Here is a 17,744-nt window from a genome sequence, read left to right on the forward strand (position 1 = left end):
TTTGTGTTGTGCTGTGAACAGCTCTCCCCAGTTGGCTCCCGGGCGTGTCACTTAAGATTCGCCACTCCAGCTTTGGACCTCCTATCAGCCACGAAAGGCACCGGAGGCACCATCTGCTTTTGAAACCAGAGTATTCATTATCACCATCGTCCGTCATGGCCGTCACGGCCCCTCTGGCGGCCGGTCATGACGACTATTGCCGCGGCTACTCCGCCGACGTGGACACCATTCGGGAGCAGGAGTATCCATTGCTAAACGGTATGATGACCCTCACGACTAGGCAAGAATTCCGATTGACTTCTCAGCAGCAACAACCTATCTCGACCATGCCGGGACAACACCATATGCCAAGTCTCTTATCGAGTCCTTCTCTCGTGACATGACATCCAATCTATTTGGCAAACCCCATTCAATGTCTCTATCCTCACAGCTATCAACGCAGCGAACAGATGACATTCGACTCCGCATGCTCCGCTTCTTCAACGCGGACCCAGAAGAGTTCGACCTGGTCTTTGTGGCGAACGCAACGGCAGCTATCAAATTGGTCGCTGACTCGCTCCGGGACTCTGACCCCCGCGGCTTCTGGTATGGCTACCATATCGACGCCCATACCAGTATTGTGGGAGTGCGCGAACTGGCCGACCTGGGCCACCAGTGCTTCCAAAGCGATGCAGATGTCGAGAAATGGATCTCGGAGCTGTCTGCCGATCAGACCAAGGCGCCTAAACTGTTCGCTTACCCAGCCCAGTCGAACATGAATGGTCGACGCTTGCCTCTAAGCTGGGGCAAGCAGGTTCGCTCTGCGGCCAAAAATGGCACAGGAAATGTATTTACATTACTTGATGCTGCTTCGCTCGTGTCGACTGCCCCGCTTGATTTGGGAACTGCTGCACCAGATTTCACGGCTCTCAGCTTCTATAAGATTTTTGGATTCCCCGATCTGGGCGCATTGATTGTTCGCAAAAGTGCGGCACGGGTATTCGAGCGCCGGCGATTCTTCGGCGGCGGCACTGTCGACATGGTCATTGCATCGGGTGTGCAGTGGCATGCTAAAAAGGAAGCATCCATCCATGAACGGCTCGAAGATGGCACTCTTCCTTTCCACAGTATCATTGCTCTCGACTCTGCCCTCAAAATCCAGAAGAAATTGTATGGTTCCATGACAAATATCTCGGCGCATACTGGATTCCTTGCGAAGCAGCTCTATGATCGACTTTGCTCATTGAAGCACTGTAACAACACGAAAGTGTGCCATATATACCAGTCCGCATCGGCCTATGGCGATCCTACCACCCAGGGCCCAATTATTGCCTTTAATATGCGGAACAGTCGCGGCGAGTGGATTGGCAAGACGGAGGTCGAGAAACTCGCCCTAGTGCAAAATATTCAAATACGCACGGGATCGGTCTGCAACCCTGGAGGAACCTCTTTGTGTCTTGGGTGGACTGGCCCTGAATTACGTCGAAATTATTCTTCGGGATTGCGCTGTGGTGATGACAATGATGTCCTCAACGGCCGGCCAACGGGCATTCTGCGTGTCAGTCTGGGTGCAATGACCAACATGAAGGATCTCGACTCTCTCATGGCCTTCATCGAGGAGTTCTATGTGGAGAAAATACCTCCTCTCGTGACACTGGATCCTCCATTGGGCGAGAATGGTCTTCCGGCGTCCCACTTTTATATTGAGAGCCTCATGGTGTATCCGATCAAGAGCTGTGGTGCATTTAAGATCCCAGAAGGAAAACGCTGGGAAGTCAAAAAGGAGGGGCTCGCATGGGATCGCGAATGGTGTCTCATCCATCAGGGCACCGGCGCCGCCTTGAGCCAGAAAAAATACCCGCGCATGGCGTTGATTCGTCCGTACCTTGATCTCGACCGTGGCGCCCTTTCCATCACTTGTGGCACTATAGTTGCTGATCAAGTAAGCCTGGAGATCTCTCTGGGTTGGGAAGATACAAGCCTCGTGTCAACGTCAATGTGCATGAGCTCTACCAAGAAATCGACCACGGTGTGCGGCGACCAAATACCCCTACATGCCTACTCTTCACCAGTAGTCTCGGCCTTTTTCTCCGACTTCCTCGGCGTCCCTTGCACGCTCGCAAGATTCTCCTCACAGACCGCAAACCGGTACTCACGACCACCACGTATTGCCGGTTGGAGGAACCGATTCCGCAAATCCACCATGCCCGGCTCCTTCCCACCGGACCTACCACCTCCAGTGCGGGACCAAGGCACGCCACTCCAACTGGCGAATGAAATGCCCATCCTAGTCGTCTCACGATCCTCCGTCAACCGCCTCAACGAGACCATCAAGGCCAATACCAAGCACGGCGCAGGCGTCAGCAAGGCCGTTGCTGCAGATGTGTTCCGCGGCAACATCGTCGTCGCGGAACGGCTTGCTCAGCTTGGTGATACTGAGCAGCCTTATTCCGAGGACCGCTGGTCCCATTTTCATATTGGGCCGGAGAAGCTTCGCTTTGATGCTCTTGACGCATGCGAGCGCTGCCAGATGATTTGTATTGACCAATTTACCGGTGTTCGTCGTAGCGAACCCTTGTCTACGCTTGCGAAGACGCGGAATATCAATGGGAGAATCTCGTTTGGGCGGTATGCTGCGCTTTCAGAAGAGGGAATGGAGGCGTTTGAGTCCGAAGCACCGGACCGCCGGACGGTCATGGTGGGGGATTTGGTGGTGCCGACAAATGATGACCATTGAAGCCCTGGACTATGATTGTATATTGGACATGATCTGTATTTTGTACCATCACAGCGGGTTCGGTTTTAGTTAGTATCAAGAGTCACGGTCCTGGATTGGTAGCATGCATATATTTGCACATATGGAAATGCCTTGCTTTTCTCATTTTTTGCCATGTACATAGAGTGATAAGGAGAATGCAGACCGAGGATGTGTGACCCTGAGTTATATAGTACAGATGAAAAACGATGGCTGAATGAAAAGAAAACTCCCATGCCGAACCGCTTGAATTCATAAGCAGTTTCGGCGCGCATATTCCGCTCGAATCCGGATAAAATCGTGGAAAAACGGTGGGTTTGACCTGGATGAAAAATAGCAAAAGGACCTCACTGGGGATTCCCAGTTTACCGCTTGGGCCACTGCTTCCAGCCACGGCCATGTCCTCTCTGCAACACGAGTCAGCTCCAGCACAACGTCATCAACAGGTAAAACAATACTGACCTGCCTCCACAACCGAATCATCTCCGGCATCTCTGTCATTGCCTTCCGGCGCTCCTCCAATCTCGACTCCATTGTCCGCTCCCACTTGTGTCCCTTGACCTTTTGTCCAATACCCGTACCCTTGATGCGCAAGCCACGCTCCGCAAGCCGGGTTGCCTTGAACTCAGTTGACTTGCGTCCAGGGGGTAACAATTCCTCCACCTTGTACTTGGCGGCCAATTTCACCAGGTCTGCTTGTTGTCGCAGACCAAATCGCGGTGGGATCCATTTCCCCGTCCGGTTGTCCTTCCGTGGCAGGAAGGGATTGGGTGCCTCTGAATTGTTGTATAGGAGAGCCATGGAGGGAGAGTAGGCAGTGGGGTCTGGCTTGTGGGTGCCCTTTGCATCACGATTTGGCGTGTACGGTGACGGAAGGGTTGTCTCGGCCGGGGCGTCGGTCTCTGGGGGAGTTGGACGCGGTGCGACAGCCGCGGAGTATATTTGCGGAGGGTAGCGAGCGAGGAAGTTGCGCAGGCGGATGGGGAGCGAGCCCACCAGAGACGACGGGGATGACATGGTGGACGACAAGCAGGCAAGAGAAGCACGACGGCGGAAACGAGAGTAAAGAGTAAAAGTTGAGGCCGAGGCGCTAAACCCGTTGTGGAAATCATGCCTCAGGCACCTAGACTTCCCAAGCGCGGCCTTTTCCTCCTTCTGGGTTTCAGCCCCAAATCCCCATTTCTTCCACTCACCCGCCATTCTTACCCCAGCATCTTTCTGTCTTAATTGTACGGTTTTGTTTCCTGCTATACTCGCTGCCCTTTAACATTCGACTGCGCGCGACTCTTGTACCCCTGCCATCATGGCGGACTACCACTTTGGCGGTTCCGAGGAGGAGAATGCCGAGCTGAGGAAGCTCGAGGTCGAGCTGGTATGACGCGCGCACATAGACCCCCAACTGGTTCGTACCGCTGACTTGTTTGTACTCTAGGTGGATGACCCAGATAACTTTGAGACATGGGAGAAACTCGTGCGCGCCGCTGAGTCTCTGGAGGGCGGCATCAATCGCAACTCCAACCCCCAAGCCATCACCACCGTGCGCAATTCCTTCGATCGGTTTTTGGCCAAGTTCCCTTTGCTATTTGGATACTGGAAGAAATATGCCGACTTGGAGTTCTCTATTACGGGCACCGAAGCCGCAGAGATGGTACGTGGCCTGCTATCAGCCCTGCAGATCTTCCTCCGATTGCCTCGTGCTCATTCGGGTGTCGCTGACTGTTTGCTTCTTTTAGGTCTACGAAAGAGGTGTCGCCAGCATTTCCCCATCCGTTGACCTCTGGACCAACTACTGCTCCTTCAAGGCGGAGACCTCACACGATGCCGACATTATTCGAGAGTAAGTAGTATTGCAGAGCGGGTCTTTTTCCCTTTCCCTATAACCATTATCAATGCAGCCCTCGAAAGCTCTTGTGGTCCCGATAGTACTTGATGTCTGGATGCTTTCCATCGATGATGGGTGAGACTCTGTCGCCTTTCCACCCGGATTCAAGTGGAGTTTACTTCTCACCCTTGGCTCATTCAGGCTGCTTCCCTTCTCATGAAAAAAAAAGACCGTTTCCTTACTGCCCGGACCACACATGGACCAGTCTCGTTCGAAAGCATCTGATCCTGCGAATGCCTTCCCATAGCTTGATCACCTTGCTCGTTGACTGTTTGGACTCATACACACCGACAGAGTTAACTGCTCATGTTTGCCATCCTTGCCATCCTCCCTTTCCCCTTCTAGCACCCCCCCCATTCCCTTCCACACCTCCGGTTTTGTGACGTCATGCTGACTTCCTAACCTCCATAGACTTTTTGAGCGAGGTGCGAATAGTGTCGGGCTTGACTTCCTCGCGCATCCCTTTTGGGATAAGTATATCGAGTTCGAGGAACGCCTGGAGGCCCAGGACAAGATCTTTGCAATCCTGGGTCGAGTCATCCATATCCCAATGCACCAGTATGCGCGGTATTTTGAACGTTATCGCCAACTCGCCCAAACTCGGCCCTTGGCCGAGCTGGCACCCGCCGAAACCATGTCACAATTCCGTTCAGAAATCGAGGCTGCGTCGTCACAAGTGCCTCCCGGTGCGAAGGCTGAAGCTGAAGTCGATCGTGATCTTCGGCTGCGCCTTGACAATTACCATCTGGAAGTGTTCTCCAAGACCCAAGCCGAGACGACCAAGCGCTGGACATATGAGTCTGAAATCAAACGGCCTTATTTCCATGTGACAGAGCTGGACGAGGGTCAACTGGCGAACTGGAACAAGTACCTTGACTTTGAGGAAACCGAGGGCTCGTATCTTCGTACTCAGTTCTTATATGAACGATGTCTTGTGACCTGCGCGCACTATGATGAATTCTGGATGCGGTATGCCCGGTGGATGGCTGGCCAGGCCGACAAGGAAGAAGAAGTTCGGATCATCTACCAGCGTGGCAGCTGTCTCTTTGTGCCAATTGCCAACCCCACCATTCGACTACACTATGCTTACTTCGAGGAGATGTCGGGCCGAGTTGATGTGGCCAAGGATATTCACAGCGCTATCCTCATGACTCTTCCCAATCATGTGGAGACGATCACTTCGCTGGCGAACATGTCCCGGCGTCATGGCGGCCTTGATGCAGCCATCGAGGTCTACAAGAGCCAGTTGGACTCACCAGAATGTAATATGTCGACGAAGGCAGCCCTCGTTGCCGAATGGGCCCGACTCTTGTGGAAGATCAAGGGCTCGCCGGAAGATGCCCGGCAAGTCTTCCAGGGTAATCAGCAATACTACCTCGACAGTCATCCGTTTTGGGCCAGCTATCTCATGTTCGAGATTGAGCAGCCCACGAGCGAAGCAAGCGAGTCGGTTCAATATGAACGCATCAAGCAGGTCGTCACTGACATACGGTCTAAGAGCACCCTCGCAGTTGACGTTGTGAAGGCACTGGTGCAGATCTACATGGCCTACCTCCTTGAACGAGGAACGAAGGACACGGCCAAGGAATACATGAAACTGGACCGCGAAGTACATGGTCCTATTTCCGTGTCCCTTGCTCGGACTGGTGGTTTTGTTGCGGCGCCCACCGCACCTCTTGATGGCCAACCAGTTGTGGCCCCTCCCGCGCCGCCTGTGCCTGACGCGGCTGCTGCCGAGGCATATGCCTACTATCAGCAGAATCCGGTGAACGGTGGCCCTGTTGTTTGAACTTCAAACTAAAAGAATTCTGCTCCTCAAGCAGCCGGTCTTTTTCTTTGGATATGGTATTTACGAATGGCTCCGTTCCAAGAGCCTTGGCTTTCTTCCTTTGCGAGTTCGTTTCTCCCTCTATTTCGTTCGTGTTTTATTGTTTCCTGATCTACTACTGGGGTGGGTGAGTTTGTTTCTATGTAGCACCATATTCCACACGTGCCTATACCGGGGCATTGTTTTTGCGGGGTTGTTAACGATTTCGATGTACCGTAAAGTCGGTCATCCTGGTTTCTCGGGTGAGAGCCTAATGTCTAGTCTGCGATCTGCGACTAGGCGAGGACTGCTGTTCCTTGGAGCGAGGTTGGGTCCTTCAGGGTCCGTTGTATTCTATTAGCTCGCCGTCGATATCAATTGAACTTACAGCAATGCTTGTTTTATCATTTGTAGTGTTTGGAATCCAATCCAAGGACATGGCTCCCATAGATTACACATTACGATTCGCAAAGATGAGAAGATCTTCGGTTATCCGATGGGTTATAAACGACCAGTATTCAATGCTGCGATTCGCCATACAAAGAGGACCAGTCACGTGACCATCCATCTTTGTCACCCATAATTCTGGCGCATCTCTTGTATCTCTTGCGTTTGCATCACGTTGCATCACGACGGGAATCATGGCGTCCAACGGTTCCAACGCATCGTCCCATGTCCCTCCACCGTGTCCCGATCAACGCCCGGCCACTCCTCCACCTCCACCACCAGAAGAATCCACAGCACCACCGCCTCCTCCAGACGCGGCCGCTCCGCCACCACCCCCGGATGATCGTCTTCCGCCGCCGCCTGTGGAACAAAAGAAAAAGAAGGCTGGATGGGGCGCGAAACGTCCGGCTGCGACTCCGTTGAGTGTTGAGGAGCTCATCAGGAAGAAGAAGGAGACAGATGCAGCGGCTGCAAAGGTATGCTTTACGCTTGTGTCAACTTATTAAGACCTTGTGGACGATGAGTAGCTAACAATTGTCTTTCTTTGAATAGCCAAAGTTCTTGTCCAAAGCTCAACGAGAGAAGCTGGCGTTGGAGAAACGAGCAAAGGAAGTCGAGGCAGATCGGCAAGCTAAGGCGCTCGCGAACGGTGCCCGGGAAAATGGGGTTGTGTCAGAGCCATCGTTGAGAGAGTCAAGTGACTCAAGAAATGGCAACAGAGATGCAAGCAGCAGGAATGTCCCGACCGGACCACGAGCTATGCGTGGAGAGGCACCGGCAGGTCCGGGAGCCACGCGGACCTCAAATGGGCAATCGACACGCAACCAAGATATGGCCCCGCCGCCAGCACCAAAGGCAATGTCATTCGGACTGAAGGATTCCAAGGGCAAGGGCGAAAAACGTCTTGCAGAAGAGGACCAAGCAGCGGCAGAAGCGGCATTGGTCAAACAACGGTACATGGGAGCAGACCAGACCTCGAACTTCTCGGCCAAGAAAAAACGGAAACGCACAACGGACCGCAAATTCAACTTTGAGTGGAATATCGAAGAGGACACCAGCGGCGATTACAATCCGCTCTATCAAACCCGCCATGAGGCGAACTTCTTTGGCCGTGGCCGACTGGCGGGCTTCGGAGATGACGTCTCAGATACCGTAGCGCGCAAGTATGCGGAAGCATTGGAGAGCCGCGATCATGAGGCGGGTAGCATGCGCGCCAAGGAGATCATGGAGATGGAGCGACGACGGCGTGAGGAGAGCACGCGCAGTCAGATCGACAAGCACTGGAGTGAGAAGCGACTGGAGCACATGCGCGAGCGGGACTGGCGTATTTTTAAGGAAGATTTCAACATCGCCACCAGAGGTGGCAGCGTGCCAAACCCAATGCGATCCTGGGAAGAGAGTCAACTGCCCAAGCGATTGTTGGAACTCATCGACCGCGTCGGGTATAAAGAACCTACGCCAATTCAACGTGCAGCGATTCCAATCGCCATGCAAAATCGCGATCTCATCGGTGTGGCAGTTACGGGTTCCGGTAAGACTGCGGCCTTCCTGCTCCCGCTTCTGGTCTACATTTCGGAGTTGCCACGGATCGACGAGTTTGAGTGGCGCAAGAACGACGGCCCATATGCTATTGTACTGGCACCTACCCGCGAACTGGCGCAACAGATTGAGATCGAAGCCAAGAAATTCACACAGCCGCTCGGGTTCAACGTTGTCAGCATTGTTGGTGGTCACTCGATGGAAGAGCAGTCATTTAGCCTTCGTGATGGCGCCGAAATCATTATTGCTACTCCCGGTCGGCTGGTCGATTGCATTGAACGACGCATGCTGGTGCTCAGTCAATGTTGCTACGTCATTATGGATGAAGCAGACCGGATGATTGACATGGGTTTCGAAGAGCCTGTCAACAAGATCCTTGACGCTCTTCCTGTTACGAACGAGAAGCCCGATACTGAAGAAGCGGAAGATTCCCGCGCCATGAGTCAACACCTCAGCGGACGCGGACGCGGAGGCGAACGCTATCGCCAAACCATGATGTACACGGCCACCATGCCTGTGGCGGTCGAACGAATTGCGCGGAAATACCTCCGCCGTCCCGCAATCATTAGTATTGGCAGTGCCGGCGAGGCCGTCGACACCATTGAACAGCGTGTAGAGATGATTGCCGGTGAAGACAAGCGCAAGAAACGTCTCGCCGAAATCCTGGCGTCCGGCCAGTTCCGGCCCCCGATCATTGTCTTCGTCAACATCAAGCGAAACTGCGACGCTATTGCTCGCGAAATCAAACATATGGGATTTTCATCGGTCACTTTGCATGGTTCCAAGACCCAGGACCAGCGTGAAGCCGCCCTCGCATCTGTCCGCAGCGGTGGCACGGACGTTCTGGTGGCTACTGATCTAGCGGGACGAGGTATCGATGTCCCCGATGTATCCCTTGTCGTCAACTTCAACATGGCCACCTCTATCGAGAGCTACACTCACCGTATCGGTCGTACTGGTCGTGCTGGCAAGAGTGGTGTCGCTATCACGTTCCTGGGCAGTGAGGATTCCGATGTCATGTATGTTTCTGTCCCTCCCCTACTCATTTTGGTATAACTGCTAATGTCCTGGAATCAGGTACGACCTCAAGCAAATGCTCATCAAATCACCAATATCGCGCGTACCCGAGGAGTTGCGCAAGCACGAAGCTGCGCAGTCCAAGCCGTCGCGCGGACCGGGAGCCAAAAAGATCGAAGAGAGCTCCGGCTTTGCTGGAAAGGGAGGATGGACCTAGCCACTTTGATTTCTCTGTATGAACCAAATGTACACTACCATGGTCTTAAGGCGATACCTTACCATACTGTCCATGGCTCGAGCGAAGGGCGAATTCCACGTAAACTGGCTCTCTTCTCACCTCTGGAAGGCGTGTCAAAGCATAAAGAAACCTTAGCCCAAAGCAGCAAGGCCACTGAGAAACTTGCCGAGATTACAGCGCAAGCCCACTTCCAACTTCACCAATCATCTTGCTGGCTGACGGGGGGCTAAGCAACAGAGCCGCACTCGTGCTCTCATTGGTACCAGTTTTGATTTGTCCGATGTCCCAGTGTCTCACGGCACTCGGCTGCGAGCCCCTTTTACAGGTCGGTTTGTGGTCCCGCACTAACAGACAAGCCTTTGAGTGGACTCTTCATATAAACCCATGCTTGGCCCCGTTTGCTCTTGGGGGCCGCTATCATCGTTCCCATTCGAAGTTATCTGTGAGATTCAACGCAAACTAGAATATGCGAACCCGGACAGCCTTGACTGCCGCAGTTTTGGCGGGCACTGTCTCGGCCATTAACCTCAACATCGACAATGAGCGTACGTTTTATTATTGTTTCAAACCCCGGTCGCTTGATCTTAAAATTTGCTAGAATCCATTAAAAATGCCGCTGCCACAGCCGCCTTCAACACCATGGTTAATTATACCGGTAATCAAACGGGACAAATTCCAGGCTATATCCAAGGTGGCTGGTGGGAAGGCGGCGCTCTGTTCCAGACGATGATCCAGTACTGGTACTTCACTGGTGACACCTCGAATAACGCCGCTGTCAGCCAGGGCATGTATTGGCAGCGTGGGAGCGGTGACGATTTTATGCCTTCCAACTGGAGCTTATCCCTTACGAACTCCGATCAGATGCTGTGGGGCCTAGCTGCTATGACCGCCGCTGAGCTTGACTATCCCCAGGAGTCTTCAATGCCTTCATGGGTGAGCCTGGCCGACGGTGTATTCGACACTCAAACCAGACGATGGGACAACGAGGTCTGCAATGGCGGCCTGCGAGATGGGATTCAAACGTTTGATAGTGACTATGACATAAAGACTGCCATGGCCAACGGAGGACTCTTTCAGCTGGCTGCACGTCTGGCTCGCTTTAAGAATACTGATCATTACTATATTGGCTGGGCCGAGAAGGTTTGGGAGTGGAGCGAGCAAGTCTCGCTTGTCGACACGAAGAGTTGGAGGCTAACGGAAGGAATATCCACGTCGGATGGTTGTAAGTCAATAAGTGATCTCCAGTGGACGTACAACTATGGCCTGTATCTCGGAGGAGCAGCGTACATGTACAATGTGGTCAGTGTTTTATTCCCTACTCTGCGTCAAATACAAAAAACACACTTGGATGGGACAGATGCTAACAAAGACACAGACCGGGAAACAAACATGGAAGAAAGGTCTTGATGGTCTTTTGCAAACCACTTTCGATACCCTCTTCCCAAAGGCATACGGAGGGAATATTATGTCCGAGACTGCTTGTGAAGCAGAGGACATCTGCAATTCCTCAGAGGATATATACAAGGGACTCCTCGCCTCCGACCTCCTATTCGTGAGCATTGTCGCGCCATATACCGCTGAAAGCATCACTTCACGCCTACGGGGATCTGCTGTTGCGGCGGCGAAATCATGCACCGGCGGTAATAACAATACCCTATGTGGCCAGCGCTGGTACAATTCAACGTGGGATGGAACTGCGACCATTGAAGATCAGATGAGCGCTGTCAACATCCTTACGGCAGCCCTGGCCTCCTACGTACATGTTAATACGTCGAGCCCGATTTCTTTGAACGCGACCCAATCAGCCTCGAGCATCGCTGCAGCCGCCACCAAGTCGAATGGTGCCGTCGCCCTCACACATGGCAGTATGAGCACCTTGCCCCTTATTGTGGTAGGTATTATTTCCGCTCTTCAAGGGATTGTCTACTTTTAGCGATATTGAGGTCATCTCGACTATTGTGTGAATAATAAGATGGACCTATATGTGTTTCTGTCAAAAATGTTATACCGCTAGACCCAAAAGCACCATGGGCCCTTGACTAGCTAATACAGTCATTTCCATACTTTCTACAGGTTCTCCCCGGGCAGAGTGTAAAATCTTCATCATTTGTGCGCCTTTTCGAACAGCTAATGTAGAAAAACATACATGCTCAATTGGGAACACTTAACGAGATAGTAATTGACTAGCTGAGCGTTTTACAGAAGGCAAAGAGACGCAAAAAGCGAATTTTGGGGGGGGGGATTACAACATCGCTTTGGGGAAACGTTTCATGGCTTGCCGGACCCCGAGGTCGCCTGGACAGACTGTTAGCAAGTGTGAATAACCCAAAGGACTACTGAAAACTCACCAAGGATCTCCTCTGTGCCAGCCAGGATAGCATCGAATTTGTATGTTCGATGGAACAGCTCGATAGCCCTCCCCATACCAGTCCTGGTAAGAGCGCGCCCACCAAAGACTTGCACAGACTCGTCTGCAATCTCATGGGCTGATCTCGTCGCAAACATCTTGAGGAGCCCAATTGGGCCACCGAGTTTGCTTTTTTCTGATTCCGGCGTCTGCTGCATTTGATGCGTGATGGTTTCCAGGTATGCCTGGTTGGCTTCACAATGAGCAATCATCTTAGCCAGCCTGGTCGTATATGTCAGAAATGCCTGTAGAAATATGAGAATTGTCAAATTACCTGGCTCTGATGACTGGCTGCTCAATAAGTCTTTTGCCAAATATCATGCGTTGGTTCGACCACTTCAGACATTCCTCGGTGACAACTCGCATCTGGCGGATCACCGCGCACGTCACAAACCATCTCTCATGGTTGAAGTTATTCATCACCACTGCAAATCCCTTGTGTTCTTCTCCCATGAGATGACTTGCAGGGACCTTGACTTGTTCATATGTCACAAATGCTGTGCCAGCAGAGGCACTATAGCTGGTCTTGATCGGTTTGGTCTCGAGCCCTTCGCTCCTCTCCACTAGGAATACAGACATTCCTTTTGGAGTCTTTGCGGCAGTGATAAAATAGTCACTGAACACACCGTTTGTGATCCATTTCTTGGTTCCTGAGAAGACATAGTGGGATCCATCCTGGGACTTCTCCACGGTTGTCCTCATCCCTGCCACGTCAGAGCCGGCAAAGGCCTCAGACACGGCAAGGCAGATCTTTTTGCGCCCAGAAAGGCACTCATCCAAGACTTTCTTTCTCAAAGCTTCGTTGTTGCAATACTTCATAATGACAGATAGAGAAATAGTCATGCCGGTCATGTTCCCTGAAGCAAAGTGAGCCCCCTGAGCAATACCCAGACCAGATGAATACATACCATCCATGAATCCTCTAGCGGAGACGTACCCAATCTCTTGCTGGACAATTTGATCATGGAAATAGTCAAATTCCTCGGGTTGAACGACGCCACCCAACAATGTTCGACCATGAAGATGCTCGCCAGGACCCATCCGCATGGCGAGAATATTATTTTCACTGCCATTTTACCAATGAGTAAGTATACAAGCAGACCCTAGAACCAGAACGTAGAAGACTTACGCCATGAGCCGAACTAATCTGTCACTGATGATCTCCCCGGTCTCTTCGCATCTCCTGGCCTCTTCTTCGACCTCTTCTTCCATGAATTTCCGCATGGCCTGCTGCAACAGCCGGTGGCTTTTTTTGTAGTACGGGCTTTTGTACTCCGGTCTCAGCCATAATGGCTCTCCATAGGGCACCGGACTGATGTCTCCCGGCTGCCGTTGGACAACCTGGCTTTCCTCGCCTTCAATTCGACCAACATGGAGCGACGAGTATTTCCGGAGAACCTCGTGCCGGTGAACATTATAGAATTCCGCGGTCGCATCCTGGCCGGCAACCTGACGAAGGACTGCTTCTCCACCAGGGTGAGCATCGACAAAGTCGGTCAGGTCGTAAACCTGGGAGTCAATGATGCAGAGCAGGGAGTCCTCCGGGTTGGCCTGGGCAATCTGGTCGCGAGTAAAGACTTTCATTATGCTAGCAGTGAGCATCAACAGTTACAAGGTACCTAGGTATTGTATTCGCCAGATATACTCCGTCCCTAGATCGCCCTTGCCCAAATAGGCAAAGCGGGCCGCGGTCGCTCCTTCCCCCCAGCCCAGCCAATCCCGAGATGGCAGGAGTCGTGCCGAGGTCTTCGCTCCTTCTCACCACACGCCGAGCTCGAAAGGCACTGACCGAGGCGTCAGAGATAATAATCTATCACTAGATTGGATATACCTTGATTCAGCGCCCTTCCTCTCGCACCATTCTCCTCCTTTCAAGCGCCATGTCCAAGCTGTCCCAGCCCTTGAAGGCGCTCATCAACTCTCCTCACGCCAGACCCGACACCATTCCGGCGCCGGCACAGATCAAATCCGTATACGAGAAAATAGCCCGCGATGCATCGTCGAAAGACATTGCCCTCTCAACATGGCTGAGCCTTACGGTATGCGCGGTTCCGACACCTTTTTTTGTGTTTTCGCTAACTCCACACCCTAGACAGCGGCGACCATGACCATGAACTCGCCCGAGTCATTGCTCCAGCTTCATGGAATAGTATCTCGCCTGCATGCCTCGGAAAGTGTTTATGCAGCAGAGCTCATGAGAGAAGTCGGTGTCAAATGCATTGGCTTCAATGGTGTATGTGCAATTCACGCTCGCAAACCAAGATGCTTTTGCTAAAGAGACCCCAGATCCCTCGAAGCATCAATTGCCTCAATGCGTTCTACGCAGGCCTCCCATCTGATGTGAAGAAGAACTTATCAACAGTTCCCACTCGGTTAGTCCGGGACCTCTCCGTTGGACAATTAGAGTTTCAAACTAACCACCTCTAAAAACAGATCCTTGACTCCGGATAACGTGTCGGGCGTCCTTGACAGGGGTCAAGGTCTTTGGAAATCAATTTATGCTCCTTTGGATGAAAAGCTCAGAAATAAGCTTGCTCAGTCCCACCCAGACCTGGCCGTGCATATAATTGAGTGCGGCTACGGGTCTCTGTTTTCTGACAACCCTTCTACTCGTAAACCGGCACAGGTTGGGAGAGTTCTCACTTCGATTGTTGCAGTTTCCTGTCTGCGGGCCCAAACTGGGACTGGACCCCAGGTTGTCAGTCATGTATTTGGGTTGCGAAAGGCCTTCCAGGATCAGAACGCCCAATTGGAGAAGGATGAATACATCAAGGGTGCGCAGTGGCTAGCTACTGATGAGGGAAGCATCTGGATGCTGGAAATTGTGGATTCAATTGTCCAGGTTATTGGAGAAGGCAAAGGAACGACATTTGCCCCTGGGCTCGGACGGGAATCAAAGTTGTAACTGTTGAATCTGGGTTGATTAATTTACTATGCTATGTAGAGTATTCGAGAATTTGTTAATGTTATCTCCAAGTTGAACGAATTGGAAAGTTAATAGAAGAATCCCGATGCACTTCATCTCCATCTTAAATTGCTTGGAAGCGCATTTGGTTGGAATTCTAGACTTGCATAAGCTCTCTTTCATCTCTGGTATTTTGAGTCCATTCGAGGTGTCCTAGTTGTCTAGACTTAGACTCCCCATTGCAAGTCCTGCGAATGCGGACACCACTTCTCGTGGGGAGCTTTGTTTCAACAGCTCGAAATGCGACACCCTGCGCCGATACCTGTACTCTTTCTCGCCAATTTCCACGCAGTTTCCAACCGGCCCGAATGCCATTCTTCTGGCTTCTTCCCACGGCTGCTTGCCGTTGATGAATGCAATCCATCTCATTCGCATCTCAGTCCCAACGGATTCTGCCTTAGGGTTTATCCTAGATAAATCATATCCGCCAAACAAAAAGATCAGATCAACAGCGTGGTGGCTTCTGCTAGAACTTTGCCACGGATTAGGTTGATCAACAATGTACTGATAGACCTTGCGTCCATTGCTGCGCCATTTGGCTGCAATGTCGTTGGCAGGCATGGCAAAGCAGTAATCATTAATAAAGTCCAACGCACCCAGTTTGCATGACGTTGATCTCTCAGGAACAATCCCATAAGCCGACTTGATGGCTGAGGAATTTTGAATTTTGTCGAAGCTTTTGTTTATCTGCTCCGCATTGAGTGACTCAACACCGTTTCTCCAAATTGCAGACTGTTTGACCGGTGTCAGTAAGTTTCTGTTAAGTAGATCAGTGTGGCCCTTACATCGTATTCACAATCTCCGACCATGAGCTCCTCAACGGCTTCAGGCTTTGAATTCCAGCCTTCTAGCCCATCGGTTGCTTGTAACCACATAGCCCCGACTCCGTCCTTCTCCAATCTTTTGAGAAGCAACTCAGCAGGCACATCTTTGAGAGTGTATCCAGTTTCCTTTTGGATAATCTTCGCCAGGTTGCTTGTCATGCTTTGCCCTCTCTTCGGAGGGAGGGGTGGCGAGAGTGCAAGGGAACCAGATTGAAGAATGGCACGTTTAATTGGAGTGCCAACAATAGAATGGGCATGAACATAAACACCACCAGCAGATTCCCCAGCAAGTGTAATGTTTTCCTGCTGCGAGTCAGATTGTACTTTATTATTCAATTTAAAACACATGACGAACCTTGTCACCTCCAAAGCCTTCAATATGTTTTCGAACCCAGTCGACAGCGATCATTTGATCTTTCAAGGCAAGGTTCGTTTGACTTCCATCTCCAAAGCCAAATATGTTGAGCCTATAATTGAGTGCCACCACGATGATTGGCTTGTTGAGCTCGACAGATTCGGCAACCATACGATGCGGATCACATAGCTTGCCCCCAATGTTGCCAAAGGTCATGACCTGTGAGCCGCCTAGGATTCATATGTCAATTTCTTTCCCTACTCTTCGCTCCCTAAATGTACGCGAATGGAGAGAACACTAACCATATATCCACATTAAGACCGGCAGCTTCTTCTGTCTCTGTGGCAACGCAGGAACCGTGACTGTGAGATTGAGACATTCAAACTCATTTTGTGTCGTTAACCAGTCTTCAAGTCCCTGTGGAACACGGAGTAAAACTTCAGGTGGTGTGTAATTCTGGGGGCAGACAGGACTAATAGTTCACGTGATTAATATATATCACAACGATACGATAGAAATGCAGAGCCTACCCAAATTGAGTACAATCTATCGGGTCTAGTCTCTGCACTTGGTTCGAGCTCCATAGTTCTGATATCTCAAATCGACCTGGAACATGGCCATATTTGATGCCTCTGAACTGATTTATGGGAACCCCACGCACATCAGAAACAATTCCTTTGAGAGAAACTCGTAAACTGGCGTGGTTCCGGAGCACAGTCGTCATTTCTTCTTTGGAGGACCCCTCCCCAGTCTTCGAGGGCTCAAGGTGAGCAGAAATTGCCCTGAGACGATCTGCGGACATTTTTTCGAAGAATAACAAGCGGATGACGAGTAAGCAACACTATCGACAAGACCCAAGTGCTTTTATGGGCTAGTTACCTATATATAAGTCTATCATCTGAATGATTTTTGTCCTCGGCAAAGCCCAGGCCGAGCTAGCCGAATGGACCAAACGATGAGCTTCGATAACGAAACAGCTTCGTCATATGTGGTTTAAGAATGAGAGCGCTGCATGATGGCCCATGCCTGGATGTAGAACACATACATTAATAGTTGACCTTTGATAATGGCCATAATGTGTAAGCCCGTTTCCAGCAGGGACGCACAAGTTTAGAGTGGGTAAAACAGCTCTACCAGATACATCAAAGAACAAACTTCGCGATAAACAGCAATTATTTTTGCTGACTGCTGAAATACAACCCTTAATATAACCGAATGATAAAAGTCAATAGCAGAGATTAAAATAGCAAAATTATGTGGATAGATAGGCGCATTATTATTAAGACCAGCTTGGTATTCGGTATCGGGAAAGATGATGTTGTTCAAATCCGTTGCGCATTTAGGCTTACCCCCAACATTGAACCACATAGTTAGACAACGCAGCCATCATACTGCATGTAAGAAATTTGAGAAAAAAATCCATCAGCATATGGAATGTAGTATTTACGAAACCTTTCTAGTACAAGTATACTTAATTTCAAATATTGAAGCGGAGGACAACAATAACGGATGACTCAGCCAATTCTCCC

The 17,744-nt window shown here is 51.1% G+C and overlaps 8 protein-coding genes across 8 annotated transcripts; 5 read left to right on the top strand and 3 right to left on the bottom strand.

The window, feature by feature from the left end:
* Window positions 1-155: 155 nt before the first annotated feature.
* On the top strand, window positions 156-2,716 carry hxB (putative molybdenum cofactor sulfurase protein (HxB); the record flags this gene model as incomplete). The annotated part of the gene is made up of 2 exons (XM_056979362.1): window positions 156-258; window positions 309-2,716. 2 exons carry the CDS (start codon window positions 156-158, stop codon window positions 2,714-2,716), a joined length of 2,511 nt encoding a protein of 836 aa, XP_056832405.1.
* Window positions 2,717-3,099: 383 nt separating this feature from the next.
* On the bottom strand, window positions 3,100-3,934 carry N7510_007438 (mitochondrial 54S ribosomal protein mL59; the record flags this gene model as incomplete). Its single annotated transcript, XM_056979363.1, has 2 exons — window positions 3,100-3,141; window positions 3,197-3,934. The coding sequence occupies 2 exons, from the start codon at window positions 3,932-3,934 to the stop codon at window positions 3,100-3,102; spliced, it is 780 nt and encodes a 259-aa protein (XP_056832406.1).
* A 103-nt stretch (window positions 3,935-4,037) lies between these two features.
* On the top strand, window positions 4,038-6,405 carry N7510_007439 (putative mRNA splicing protein (Prp39); the record flags this gene model as incomplete). The annotated part of the gene is made up of 4 exons (XM_056979364.1): window positions 4,038-4,106; window positions 4,167-4,382; window positions 4,468-4,571; window positions 5,028-6,405. 4 exons carry the CDS (start codon window positions 4,038-4,040, stop codon window positions 6,403-6,405), a joined length of 1,767 nt encoding a protein of 588 aa, XP_056832407.1.
* Window positions 6,406-7,064: 659 nt separating this feature from the next.
* On the top strand, window positions 7,065-9,643 carry prp28 (mRNA splicing protein PRP28; the record flags this gene model as incomplete). The annotated part of the gene is made up of 3 exons (XM_056979365.1): window positions 7,065-7,346; window positions 7,423-9,428; window positions 9,487-9,643. The coding sequence occupies 3 exons, from the start codon at window positions 7,065-7,067 to the stop codon at window positions 9,641-9,643; spliced, it is 2,445 nt and encodes an 814-aa protein (XP_056832408.1).
* A 487-nt stretch (window positions 9,644-10,130) lies between these two features.
* On the top strand, window positions 10,131-11,597 carry N7510_007441 (glycoside hydrolase family 76 protein; the record flags this gene model as incomplete). Its single annotated transcript, XM_056979366.1, has 3 exons — window positions 10,131-10,209; window positions 10,263-10,963; window positions 11,040-11,597. 3 exons carry the CDS (start codon window positions 10,131-10,133, stop codon window positions 11,595-11,597), a joined length of 1,338 nt encoding a protein of 445 aa, XP_056832409.1.
* A 309-nt stretch (window positions 11,598-11,906) lies between these two features.
* Window positions 11,907-13,655, bottom strand: N7510_007442 (acyl-CoA dehydrogenase family protein; the record flags this gene model as incomplete). The annotated part of the gene is made up of 5 exons (XM_056979367.1): window positions 11,907-11,959; window positions 12,013-12,293; window positions 12,346-12,928; window positions 12,980-13,137; window positions 13,201-13,655. The coding sequence occupies 5 exons, from the start codon at window positions 13,653-13,655 to the stop codon at window positions 11,907-11,909; spliced, it is 1,530 nt and encodes a 509-aa protein (XP_056832410.1).
* A 296-nt stretch (window positions 13,656-13,951) lies between these two features.
* Window positions 13,952-14,976, top strand: N7510_007443 (conserved mitochondrial protein; the record flags this gene model as incomplete). Its single annotated transcript, XM_056979368.1, has 4 exons — window positions 13,952-14,110; window positions 14,164-14,304; window positions 14,358-14,443; window positions 14,505-14,976. 4 exons carry the CDS (start codon window positions 13,952-13,954, stop codon window positions 14,974-14,976), a joined length of 858 nt encoding a protein of 285 aa, XP_056832411.1.
* Window positions 14,977-15,189: 213 nt separating this feature from the next.
* Window positions 15,190-17,017, bottom strand: N7510_007444 (uncharacterized protein; the record flags this gene model as incomplete). Its single annotated transcript, XM_056979369.1, has 5 exons — window positions 15,190-15,768; window positions 15,822-16,166; window positions 16,216-16,445; window positions 16,518-16,687; window positions 16,746-17,017. 5 exons carry the CDS (start codon window positions 17,015-17,017, stop codon window positions 15,190-15,192), a joined length of 1,596 nt encoding a protein of 531 aa, XP_056832412.1.
* Window positions 17,018-17,744: the final 727 nt, after the last annotated feature.

Source organism: Penicillium lagena (assembly GCF_028827675.1).
Source record: "Penicillium lagena strain IBT 129212 chromosome Unknown utg000005l_segment0_segment0, whole genome shotgun sequence".
NCBI lineage: Eukaryota > Fungi > Ascomycota > Eurotiomycetes > Eurotiales > Aspergillaceae > Penicillium > Penicillium lagena.